At 35.6% G+C, this 14066-nt stretch overlaps 1 protein-coding gene across 1 annotated transcript in view; it reads left to right on the top strand.

Moving 5' to 3' along the window:
* The window catches only part of Megf8 (multiple EGF like domains 8), a 155389-nt gene that overhangs the window by 14685 nt on the left and 126638 nt on the right, over positions 1-14066 (top strand). The window contains exons 3-5 of the mRNA XM_081740937.1: positions 2519-2682; positions 9406-10642; positions 11245-11382. Coding sequence (XP_081597063.1) covers positions 2519-2682; positions 9406-10642; positions 11245-11382 — 1539 coding nt within the window. The remainder of the gene's footprint in view (positions 1-2518; positions 2683-9405; positions 10643-11244; positions 11383-14066) is intronic.

Here is a 14066-nt window from a genome sequence, read left to right as displayed (position 1 = left end):
ATCTGAGACACCACGCTGGTAACTACGCCGGTTTCATGTTTCTGGCGTAACTACATAGATGCCGCCAGTATTCCTAAATCGGTGAGATATAATGTGATCAGTCTTCTGTATATCTTTGGGAGACCTCTAGATATAGAGGTTAGATTAGATAAAGAGGATATAGGAATAAGCAGTCACGGACAGACTGCAAAGGGTGGTCCTCTAGCTTGGAGTTTGACGTGAGGCTGGCAACCTCATCTTGTAAAAGAGCTACCTGTTCAGAAACATTCTCAGAAGCCTTGGACCAGAACTGATAATTCGGCAAGAACTCAGTAAAGTAAAATAGACATGAGATTCGGAACATGAAATATAAGAAGGCTTTATAGGGCAGGAGCGTTAAAATTTGTAAGGAGTGAGTTAGAGAAATATAGAATGGACCTAGAAGAAATTCTGGAACAGTGTTGCCACATTTGGTACAATTGTACCAAATTCAGCCCTTTTTATCATTCATTGGCCCGTTGGTACCACGCTGGCATTTTCAGCCCCTTTTGTGAAAAGGTTGGTACAATTCTACTCAATTCAGCACCATTTATTAATAATGTGTTGTGATGTCTTTCAGGGAAGGTTTTAGGACCTTGGACCGGTTTTATATTTTTTACAAATGTCAGTTTAGTTATCTTATATTCTTCTTACGTTCTATTATCCTCCTTCGGTCGTGAAATAAGCGAGAATATGGTGCAATAATTTATATTTTAATATTTTATTTTAAGGTCTGTTTACACACGAACTCGGAGATGATTGATTTGATCCTCGTTTTATATATTTTTTCATATATGGCCATAATGGCTTTTTGGTTTATTGGTCACTTCGAAATAAAGGCGTGTTTGGTTTCCTTACAATACATACCGAAGATGATAACTGTTTTCCCATTAAATTTTTGCGGCCTCTGTTATACTTTCTACGTGCAAGAAAAGTTTCATCTACTTCTATGGTTGTTCGGGGTCCTCCTACTTGGATGTTTTTAAAAAGTAATTTTTAGAAAGAGCACTTTCTTGGTTTGGACTCTTGGAAGAGGAGGGAAGGGTGTTCTAGAACTTTACCTCTTTTAGTTTCGTGTTATAGAGCCATGTATTACACTGGTATAATATAATGAAATTCAGCCCGTTTTGCTTCAATTTGGTACTATTTTTCAGCCCACTTTAGAGCTAAGACTGTGGCAACACTGTTCTGGAAGTTAGATGGGAAAAAAAGAGAGCAGTGCAGTGTGGAAATATTACATTCTTAGACGGGGAAGGAAATAAAAAATCAACTAAGAACGGGTTTTTCGTTCACACGTGAATATCGGCAATTGAACGGGTTGAATTTGTTAATGATAAACTTCCTTTTATTACTCTTAAGGATAAGTGACGTGATATTGTTCTGAAATTACAGGCCCCAACAGAAGATAAGAATGACGATATAAAATATAGTTTTTTCGAGGAAGTGGAAAAAAGTATTTGACCAATTTTCGCGATACCATATGAAAATTCTGTTAGGGGAGTTCAATGCGAAGATAGGACGAGAACATATGTTCAAACCGCTGATGAAGAAAGATTATCTGCATAAAGAAAGTAAATAATAACAATGGCGTTAGACACGTGAATTTTGCTGTCCCTAAACCTTATCGTGAAGAGTAGAAAATTCCCACCGCGACGTTCTTAAATATATTTGGACCTCACCAGATGGAAAAACACATAATCAGATTAATCACGTTTTAATAAATAAGAGAAGACAGAAGTCCGGTCGTTCAGAAGAGCTGACTGTGACACTGATCATCACCTTGTAGCAGCGATAATAAGAGAAAGAGAGAGATTATCGTTAAATAAAGGCAATGAAACGGGGAGATTTAATTTAAAGAATTAGGGAAGAGTCAGGCGAGAGGGGAACACCACATTGTGAAGTGTCGAATAGATTTTCGGTTTTAGAAGGTTCGGAATGCACTAGTGTTGAAGATATTTTGGTTGAAATTAGAGATGGCATTAAAATTTTAGCAAAAGAAAAAATGGGGCACGCGGAAATATATAGGAACAAACCAGGGTTCGATCAGAAATGCACTAAACTAGCAGATAAGAGAAAACAGGTAAAACTGCGTAGGCTACAAATCTGAACGATATAAGTACACAAAATTTCATTGACATCAGGCGGGAAGCTTCCAGAATTCTCTTGATAAGTGCATTTCATAATTTCTGTGATTGCTGTGAATATCACATTTCTTGGTGTTGGTGTTTATTTTTTCATTATTTTACGAAATTCTATAGTGAGAAAAAAGATAAAAGTTTCCTGTTAATGATAGTATGAACTTCTCGTACTTGATTAAAACATTCTGAGAAAACTGGTAAGAATGTTTAAGTAATGTATCGTTTTCCCCCTTTCCTTATTTATCTTCATGATCAATGCCTACCAGTGTATTTTTGTATGTTTTCTTATAGATATCTAAGTGTATTACTTGTATATTACTGTATAAATATGATGCACTAACGTGATATTTCTTTTCTTTTAGCTAAAGATGCTAATCAATTTATTACATTGAACTTCCGTAATATGGAGACTGAATGTTCTTTTGACTACATCTTCGTTTACGATGGGCATTCTTTTGATGCACCATTGCTTGGAAGCTTTAGTGGCAAAACAATTCCGCAACCTGTAGTTGCTCAATCGGGTGCTGTAAGTATTTGCTGTCTGTTCCTTGTATTCTAATAATAGACTGAGTAATTTTAATAATAGACAAAATAGACTGACAAGGGAACATTTTATATTGATAGTAGCATTGCCCAATCAAACAATACGCAATCGGTAGAGGAGTGAAGAAAAGTGAGAAATCCAAAGTTTTACGGGCCGACACCCAGAAACACAGGACATACAGAGGAAAGAAGGATCTAGAATCATGTGAAGATATCAATGCAAAAGATACAAGGACACAGAAAGAATTTCAAAATGATTAAAGTAATCAAAATGACATTTATACAACAATATAATAAGTAAACATTGCACCCACAGACTTGCTCAATAACATCATATATCATATGTAATGCAGTGTTGCCAACTGAGCACAAAATGAAGTTTTGTTAAATGACAGGGAAAACAAATTATAACATCTAGAAAATCTAATTATGAGTAGAGCCATACCTGTGAAGTCTTGGTGTATAGTGTTGCCAACGTTTGAGGATAGGCCAATATGAATTCCTATTTGAATCTTGGATGTAGAAGAGTACATAGAGTACTCGATGCGAACTAGCTCAAAACCAAAATATGAGACCATAAACAAGAATATAATCACTGAAGTACAAAAATAACGGACGAAGCACAGTGTCGAAGCATTTTTGCCAAAGGAAAATGTAAGAATAGTATCAAAACAGCACATAAGCAACGCACAGCAAGATTCATATAGGCCTATCCTCAAACGTTGGCAACACAGTTCACCAAGACTTCACAGGTATGGTTCTACTCATAATTAGATTTTCTAGATGTTATAATTTGTGTTCCGTGTCATTCAACAAAACTTAATTTTGTGCTCAGTTGGCAACACTGCATTACATATGATATATGATGTTATTGAGCATGTCTGTGGGTACAATGTTTGCTTACTATACTGTTGTATAAATGTCATTTTGATTACTTTAATAATTTTGAAGTTCTTTCTGTGTGAGTGTATCTTTTGCATTGTAATCTTCACATGCTACATCCTTCTTTCCTCTGTCTCTCCTGTATTTCTGAGTATTGGCCGGTAAAACTTTGGATTTCTCATTTTCCTTCACTTCTCTATCGATTGCGTATTGTTTAATTGGGCAATGCTATTATCAATATAAGATGTTCCCTTGTGAGTAATAATTTGCTATGTGCACTTGCATAACGTATTATTTTTCGGAAGAAAAAGATAATTTTGTCTTTGAAAAAAAGACAGTTGATTCGTTCTTAGTTTAATGTTGGTATGCCTCAAGTAGTTATTTTTCTTCACTTCTTTGTAATTAATTTGATTTTTTCTTTATCTTCCTCACTTTCTTATTGCTATTTGTCATATTGCTTTCGGTGTTTTTTCTCTTCATTTTGTTCTTCGTATCATATTTCGAAGAATTCTGATCATTATTATTCGCTTCGTAGTATCGATATATTTGTTCTGCGTTGTGGATCAGTGTACCGCATTTAAAGTATTGTACTTTGTGGAAAATTTAAAGCGTACGAATTTCTACCATTCTACTGAACTGTCATTTCTGTGCCTATCCGTTTCTTCGTTCAGTGATGATAACATTCTTCAACTTGATCGAGCTTTAATGAATCTTACTTCAAACGTAGAAGTATCGTTTTCTTCTTAGGAATATTGAAAAAAAATTAGTTTAATTCATCGGATGTAGCAAGGATGCACATATACATAATGTTACCGATATAATCTAGATGAAAATTACTCGTTTGATATAATACAATTCATATTTTCTTTATGGCTTCCCGATCATCCTCATTGTTTGTGGTTGAAATTGGTCAAATTCAGGTGGGTAAAACGGTATAATTCCCCGAATTCCAAAGCTCCCGTATTTAAATATAATAGTTGACAGTTGCTAGGGGACAAACTTATTTTGCCCCCCCCCCCCCCAAAAAAAAAAGCATGAATTCGTCATCACAGAAAGAAAACCAAACTCATGTAGAGCACTATGGAGTGATGATATGGAATGTCAGATGTCGTGAATACATTTGTTCTGAGCAAATCAATAAGGTGTATGATCATCTCGGGCAACATTGCATGCTGCTCACCTGTCATCCTCTCAATGAAAGTTCATGATTTCCATGGCTTTGCTGTCCCAAGTTCCACGAATATCTATCTCATTCTTCCCTGAGGGCAGTTTTCAGGTCGTGAAGGGTCAAAGGTGGTGGGTTTAATTGTGCAACCTGTCATCTAAGAGCATCCAGATATGTTAAAGGGATTCAGATCAAAGGAATCTGGTGGCCAGTCGATGCGGTAATATTCTCACGTTTCAGGGTCTCATCAACATGGGCGGTTCTGTGTGGACGTGCATTGTCATCCACACGAAATCTAGGCCCACTGCACCACGGAAGAGACACACACATCCTGTTAGAAACTCGTTACAATATCGTTTTCCGGTGATGGATCCGGCTGCAAAGATTGCAGTGATGTTTGGCCATTTTTATGATGCCAGCCCATAGCATGACACGAGAATCATCATACTTGTCTCATGCATGGATATTTGGTGAATGGTAACTTGATCCTTGTCTCCCCACATCAGTTGATCACAGAATCACTGGGTACACAGAACCATGACTCACTTGAGAGCATGGCATTGGCCCAGTTCTCTTCGTCCTAGTCATGGTATGGGCGCTGTCATGAAAAGTGGACAACTAGCACTGCACATCTTTGCACCCGGATCCGTCACTGGAAAACGGTATTGTAACGAGTTCCTAACAGGATATGTTGGTTTTTTCTTTGGTACAGTAGGCCCGGACGTCGCGTTGAGGGATGAGAGTGTTGGTCCACACTGAACCGCTCAAGTTGGAGAGTCCTTGAAGCGCGAGAATATTACCGCATGGACTGACTACCATATCCCCTGATCTGAATCCCATTGGATATGCTTGAGATTCTTTTGGACGGCAGTTTGCACAGCGGAATCTATTATCTTTTATTCTTCAGGACCTGAAAACGGCCCTTTGGGAGAAATGGGACGACGTACTTCTGGAACTTATGAACACTCTTGTGTACAGCATGACAAACAGATGTGCAGCATACATCGGTGCCGGAGGTAGTCATAATTTACTGATTTACCCAAAAAAAAAAAAAAAAAAAAATGTATTCACGACAATTGACATTTCATGTCATCACTCCGTAATGCTTTCCATGGGTTTGTTTCTTTTTTCATATATTTTTTCTTTCCATGCTGGCGAACAACTGCCAATAAAACTTGCATAATATTAGTATTCATATATTGGTCATTTGCTGTTCCCTGACTATGTTCAAAAGGAATTATGGCTGAAACTGTTTGTTCTTTAGCAATTGTCAATCAGTGTAATTTGATAATTTCCGCTGTAACTTTTCCCAAAATTATTCGATTTTGACGTAATGTGGGGTATATCTTCTTTAAGACTTCCGAAACATATTCACCGCTTGGAGGTGGCCCCACGTAGGGTAGCCGCTAACGCTCTTGCTTGCGGTGCAAACGGTCCCGGGTTCGATTCCCGGTGGGGGCACTCGGTCGAAAAAGTGAAAAAGCTTTTTCAGGCCAGCTGTCATGCGTGAGAATTCCCTCATTTACACCAGGCAAATGTCGGCGTGGTACCTAACATTTAGGTCCCAAGCCGCTTCCTTCCTTCCTTTTACCCGGATAAGGTGCCCGCCAAGAGACATAATCATTCAAACGTGACGAGCTAACATGCCATAGATGCTGAAAGCCTAGAAATCTAAATCCTAAAAAAATCACCGCTTGGAGTTAAAAGTCAATCAGGAATGAGGGATGAAGTTACCTTCCCAGTGAGAGGTGAGTTATTCTATTTTTGAAAAACAGTGCACGATACAATTTGTATACTCGATTTTAATACGGTATGACGTATACGTTCTTTGAGACTGCTCCCACAGCTCCATGTTAGTATCTGAAGGGTGAGGGTTGAATATATTCTTTTCCTTCCCTCTTTGATTAAAAAATGAAGTCCTACGAAAACTTTTCATAAAAAGTATTCGATTTTGGTGCAATGTGCCGTATATTTATTTTGGGGCTTCCAAACATACCTACTACTTGCAGTTGGTGATGATGCTGAATTTAATTTAGCTCTTCTCTTTTTCAATTAATAAAGTACGTTCTATGAAAATTTCGTAAAAATTCTTCAACACTTACACAAAATTTATCTGATATTCATGAAACATTATGCATACTTTTAGACATCCCAATGAGACCTATTGCTTATGATTGACATCAGGGTAAGTGGGTAACTTCATCCCTACCTCAGTATTATGTTTCATATTAACTTTCGTTTTAGAAAGAATGAAAGAAAAAGTGTGCTTTCTTGGAAGACTAGGAATTACTGTTGTTGATTTTATTGGAATTAAAATTATTGAAGGGTAAGGCGATAAAATTACAGTTGATATAAAAGGTAAACAACTTCTGCTGGATTGTGTAATGCAAAACATCAGTAGTTTTTAAAGTAAAGCATATGCATAATATGATCGTTCATATAAAATAACATTATATTATTTATACAGCTAATACATGTTACTTTTGGCAAAACTCTTGTTTGATTTGAACAAAATTTTTAATAAATATGGTTTCAAAGTTAACTATAAACGACTATTTAACACTGGAAAACATTTTACTGAATTTAAAAAGTACTTCATCAATAAGCCTGCCCAAACAGGACTTCATGAAGCTATCTATCATTGTAATCATTCATACACTGTTATAACCAAGAGGCAAATAATACCAAAAATAAGGAACATAAGAGATTCTAAGCATCAGGATTCATTAGTTTCTAGCGTATCGAAATATTTTGGGATGTCCAACCACAAAGGGTGTCAAGATTATCCGCCAAACAGTTTCTTCAACAGAAAGGGACATGTGTGAATTTACATTATGATAAAAAAGTGTGAACATAATTTGGATGAGTAGAATCTGTATATGAATTAGGATAATATTTTCAACAGTTTACGAAGAAACTGAAATTACTATGAAATATATTACTTGGCTTTTTCGAAAAAGCAAATGTTGAAAGATATTTTCTTAGAAGCACTTGGATTTAGGTAAATGTGAAGTACAACACTGAGATTATATTCTGCGAATGCTTACTGGTCACTGAATCGTCATCAAGGTTCGTTTTATCTTTCTTTTTGTTTTTTGTTTTAAATTTAACTCCGCACGATTATGCACCAAGCTTAAGGGAGACGGCGATGATGAGATGGAGGATAATGGTGGAATGACGAAAGTGGGAGAAAACGGGAGACCTAGAGAAAACCCATGCTCACAATGTTTGCCCACCACAAAGTTCAGTTGGCGTATGCTAGGATCGAACCAAGGACCCGACGCACTAGAGGTGAGTAGTGTAAACCAGAAGTTTCGGGAGCCGGAAGGGAGATGTGAAAATCTCGTTAAAGAAAATACATATAAGTTGGATGAAAGAATTGGCAATCTTTCGTGTCATCTGGACGGGCAGGAAAGACGATGTGAAGGGTTAAGGATTTCCAATCCTCGCAAAGAAGACGAAAGGTGATAGATCAAAAGGAAGTAAGAGTGACGATTGAACGAGCTTGCCGGTAATGAGACTAGTAGTGAGGATGGTACTGCGAGGGTGGAGATCTTGAATGCTTCTTTAATTAACTCCGAAAGGAAGGATACAATACGTGAATGTGATGAAAACCTGCATAATTATAAAACTCGTAATCGGCGCGGAAGGCGTAACCGTCATAGTGAACTGAAAGTAAATTAGTGTTCGGGTACGAATAGTTGTTCTATCCATGGGAATTGGGAAAGACGCCAGAACCGAAGAATATATCATATATTGTAGTAACTCGTGTGCACCCTGGTATTTGCAGAATTTATATTTCCCTAAATTCGATATCATTGGATGATTTATTACAAACAGTGAACATGTACATGCTCTGGGAGAAAGATAGAAGGTACACAATATCCCGAAGTTTAAAGCGTTCTGTTAAGACGTGATACCGTAGTGTAGAAAATAAAATCCGAATGTTTCGGGACTTCCTAAAACTTTTCAAGGTCCAAAAATATATCCGCAGGTGAATAGGGCTCAGAAGCAGTGGCAAAGCGTGCTGTGAAAAGTTAGCTTTTCTCGTTGCTGGCCAACAGTAAATCTTACAGAAACGATGTCTATCTTCTGCTTTTTTAAAGTCCTTTGATGCTAATGTATTCATGTATCCACAGGACAATAATAAAAATACACTTTTCAGAAGATGCTGGTTATTACCGGAAATTTCCAAATTAGTATGTGACCAAAAATCAATCAATAATCGTTCGAACAATTTTTCTGATATTGAGTCTTTCACAACCTATATATGTAAACAAACTATGGTTTAGAACTTCATGAGAACTCGTAAAATGGAGTATCACTAACTTAGATAAATTTCAAATAATGATGATCGCTACTGCTTTACCTAGTGTAACATGCCAGAAAGGGCTATAGTGGACTAGGTAGTTTTGTGGTTTGATTAGTACAACAGCTCACATCACTGCAGAGCTCATTCCCACGAATTGCTCGCGCACTAATCATCTGACTACACTGGAGCACTATAAATACGATTATTACTTGGTAAATTAGTTGTTAAGTTTTTATCCTTATGTTTTAGATTAATGCTTCCCTTTCTATGTTCTATAATTGTAGCGTAAAATTGATTTTCTGTTATATATATTATTTTTTTATTTTATTTTATTTTATTTTTTTCAGATGTTAATACTGTTGTATAGCGATACAAATTATGCATTGGAAGGATTCAAAGCGGAATACTCAATTACAGATTGTCCAAACAATTGTAGTGGACATGGTATGTGCGTGAATCACACTTGCCTGTGTACTGATGGATATTATGCAGATGACTGCCATTACAGATTGTGTCCAGATAACTGTGGTGCGTATGAAAATAGGGGTGTTTGTGTCGATGGACAATGTGTGTGTGCCGCTGGATATTCTGGGGAAAGTTGTAGCTTGAACAGATCAGATGCAATTGGCAATAGATGGCATTGGCTATCACACAAAGAATTCGGGTTATCACCGAGAGCTGCACACACTGCAGTCTATGTAAATGAGACAGATTCGCTGTATGTATTTGGCGGTTATAATTTAAATATTGTTCTTGGTGATCTCTTAGTGTATAATTTTAATACCAGTGAATGGACAAATTTAACAGATAGTGCAAATAGATCTTTTATAACACGACCCAAAATTCAACGTTATCAGGTAGTAACACATTCAGTAGATGATGATCGTAGAGAAAATGTGTCCACTAGCTCAGCTCGTTTGAAGGATATTTTGTTTAATGTTATTAATAATGACACTGTTAGCATACGAATGAAAGCTCTTCCAGAGAGAACTAACAATTATATACGAACAAAAAGAAATACTGAATTAATTAAGCAAAATTTAAAACCATTACCTCGCTACGGTCATGCTGCATGCTCGTATCCAGGTGGCTTTGTGATTTTTGGTGGAAAGTTAGAAAATGGCAGCTTATCAAATGAACTGTGGTTTTATAATGTGACATCAAATCAGTGGTCTCTGAGAGCTGTTAATAGTGAACTCAAGCCACCAAAATTAACACGACACACTTTAACGCTAGTCGAAAACCAGTGGTTGTATGTTTTCGGTGGAAGTACTCACAAAGGAGAGTTTTCATCACGCTTGTTTCGGATACAGCTAAATAGTGACGAGCAATGGATAGAAGTAAAGCCTAGAGGAGGGAAACTACTAGACGTTCGTGTTGTGGCCCATACCACAGTGTACCATAAGGAAAGCTATTCTTTGATAGTGTACGGTGGTGTTATCACAGACGTTCCCAGATTTTCTAAGCTAAGCCACCGTATGTTTGCTTTCGATTTAAAGCAGAGGTATTGGTCTGAAATTCTGTACCCTAAACATCAGAGCTATGTTCCCAAGAAGAGGGCATTCCATTCCAGTACTGTAATAGGTAAGAATTTTTCACTTGTTACTTATTTGTCCTTTTGCTGTTACTTAAATTGAATAATTACTTGCAGAAAAAAAAAAAAAAAAATAGATATATAATTTCACAATGTGTGACAGACTGTAAGAAATAGTATAATTCAAAATTAGGATCCGATCTATTTTCATGTGTAAAGTACAGAGTATAATTAACTGTCAAAACAGCATATATAAGTAGAAGTATTGAGAACTATTTAGTTTTTATCTAGCTTACACGAAAATACTCTCTTCGCCACCAATGTATATATTTTTAAGTTAAATTATTGAATATAAAACAGAAATGAGTCTTTGAAGTATGGTTTAAGTTTTTTAAAATCCTTTTTAATGTAGGTTGAAATGTAATTTTTATTTGCACCATCAGTCCTCAATCTACTAATATGTTTGAAATGAAATTTTGGAAATATGAGTACATATATTTGGTGTAAATTAACAAAATTTAATCGCTCAACATTGTTACTGAGTAAACATTGGTTTGAATCGTGTAGGAAGAGCAGAAATTTCAGTTCAGTTTTCTTCGTTTAGTATATTGTGTCAAATTAGTATTTATTGTAACCTCTATCACACTTACAGGTAATTATCTAGTCGTTTTTGGAGGATATTCACATCGTCATAACGAGGAGGAAATATGTTACGATAACAACATTTATTTATATCATCTTGGATGTCACACATGGGTTAATCACAATGTTCTCACCCCGGATACCAAAGGTAAGGATTATAAATTTTCTTCATGTCAGTTCCCTTGCGTAGTTTTCAAGATGTGATGTGCGTGTGTAGTTTCCCCTTAAACTTACAAAATCCATACTTTAAGATAGTGATTCAATATTGGATTTATTAGAATTATTTAACAAATAATTAACTGGTAAACTGAAAGAAATAAAAATAATTGATTTTGAGTGTACTGAATGGAGTTATTCTAAGATAAAGGAGGCCATTTGTATTCACGGGAACTGTGTTATTAGTATAATTAATAATACAAAAATCTAATATGCCGTAATTGTCTTTTTTTTTTTTTTTTGAGTGAAATCTTAGTTAAAGTGATGAGTCTGTAAACTGTTTTTCGTCTTTGCGCATACCTTCTGTGATATAAATAATTGATGTCACATATCTTCCATAAGAGATTACGATGATAGCTACCTTACTTAACACATAATGATAGATTTATTATTTAGTTTTAGTTGAATCTGAACATCTGAGAGTTTGCTGTATGTTTCAATGTCGGTTCTACATTAAACAAAAACAAACCGTTTGTTACGAGAACACAGAAGCCATGTAATTGATAGGAAGAGAGCATTTGATTTAAGTAATAATTTCATATCAAGCTTAAGGGACAAGACATGTGCGTTAAGTGATTGCAATTTGTGAAACTATAATGTATTTGCAGAAAGCCTTTTCCCTGCGTAATATATAGATAGTAATAATCAGGGTGGAAAAAAATCATGATTTTTTTTTTTTTAAATCTTTTTTGATGATTTTTTGATTTAAAACTATTTTTTTTATTTAAATCAAATCTTTCTCCTCGTATAATACAAGTCACGAACTGAAGAAAAAGCATTACGAATTAGTATTAAATGCCAATTATGCCATTTAAGTGAAAGTATTAGGGTTGAATTTTGAATTAATTCCCAATTGTTAACCTATATCAATCCCAAACAATGTTTCTTAATTTTATTTTTTATTTTTGGTAAAATCTAAACTTTCAGTCAAGCATCATCCCTATTTATCCTAGGATCATGGTTCATACCTCATTCTCTTCAGAATAGAACAGCCTTTAAAACGGTAACATTCACATTTTCTCTATCATGTCCCTGAAGCGGAAAATTTCGAGAGAAGTCGGGATTTTTTCTGATTTTTTTTTATTTCAAATTTTGATCCCCTCTGGACTCCCTGTATTAACGCACAGATCTCAAAATCAACTGGGAAATACTAAGGGTATACTAAATGTGTGTACAAAATAAGCTTCTATCTTGAGTAGTAAGGGCGGGAAAAATATTTAACAATAAGCTAAGAACATCCCAACAATACCCCAGATGACCCGGATTTAATATAAAAATTTCCTCAGACATCCCTATTTATCCTAGAATCATGATTTGTGCATTATTTTCTTCAGAATAAAACAGAGTTTCAAACGGTACAATTCAAATGTCTTCATCGTGTAGGCTATCTGGGGCTGGAAAATCACGAAAAAAGGTATTTTCTGTTAAGAAATATCCCCTTTTTTACTTTTTACCCCTCTGTACCGCCTCTGTTTAAAGGCAAAAATCTGAAACAAATCTAAAAAATACTAAGGGGTGCAGTGAATGAGTGTCCAAAATTTCAAACTTCTAGATGCAAAAGTAAGCTTGCGAAAGATAATATCCCCAAATACCCCAGGTTCCCGTATAAAACAGGATCTCAGGTAACAGTTTCCTGAGACATTCCTATTTATCCTAAGACCATCGTTCGTATATCAGAATAGAATAGAATTCTCTTCAGAATAGAACAGCCTTTCAGATGGTACCATTCATATGTTTCCATCTTAGGCGGGAAAATCGCAAAGAAAACTATTTTTTGTTAAAAATATCTTTTTTTTTTTTCTTTCTTTCTTTCTTACATTTTTGCCCCTCTGGACCTTCACGCAGAGATCTGAAATCATCTGAAAAATACTAAGGGTACACTGAACGAGTGTGCAGAATTTCAGTCTTCTGAATGCTAAATGTAGGCCCACCAAAAAATAAAAATAGGCACAACAAAAAATATCTTTTTTAAAATTTATGACGTTCTCACATCCTTTATCTCGTTGCAGAGAGGCGTGAAAGCACATGTAACGTGCTCTACAATGCCTTCAGTCCTGAAAAAACGAAGTAAAAAGCTTTATTGGTACTTTTTTAATCGAATATTGAAGATTTTATCGTATCACCTAAAAATAGGTAATATAATTTAAAAGGTTAAGCGTTAAAGAAAAAGTACGGCAACGCTTATCAAAGTGACATTTTTTTTTCCACAAAAGTTACTGATATTTGGCAGGGGCATAGTTTTAAGGAAATTGTAACTAGCTTGCGGCACGAAATACATAAATTTTGCCTAAAGTTATAAAATCTAAAAAAAAAAAAAAAAAAAAAATTCGGAGAGGGGATGGGACACTTCTAAATACGCTCTATTATCTGGGAACAAATATATAGACGCGAACACAAAAGAATCTTCGTCTTAAATGTGGATGGTGATTTCCCCGTTGGATTAGTTAACGATTTACAATATAAACCCTATGTTACGAAGAGAGGAAAACATGATTGCCCTGTTACCGTTCAAAACGGGATTTTCCCTAATCATCCTCTGCATGACACTTGTTTTCATACTATGCTGTACATACTGTACATTTGAGTCTCATTGTATTATGATTATCATCTTCCATA

Source organism: Thermobia domestica, chromosome 2, assembly GCF_964235325.1.
Source record: "Thermobia domestica chromosome 2, izTheDome1.hap1.1, whole genome shotgun sequence".
In the NCBI taxonomy this organism is placed as follows: Eukaryota; Metazoa; Arthropoda; class Insecta; order Zygentoma; family Lepismatidae; genus Thermobia; species Thermobia domestica.
Note: the sequence above shows the minus strand (reverse complement) of the source record. Positions and strands in the feature narration are given on the sequence as shown.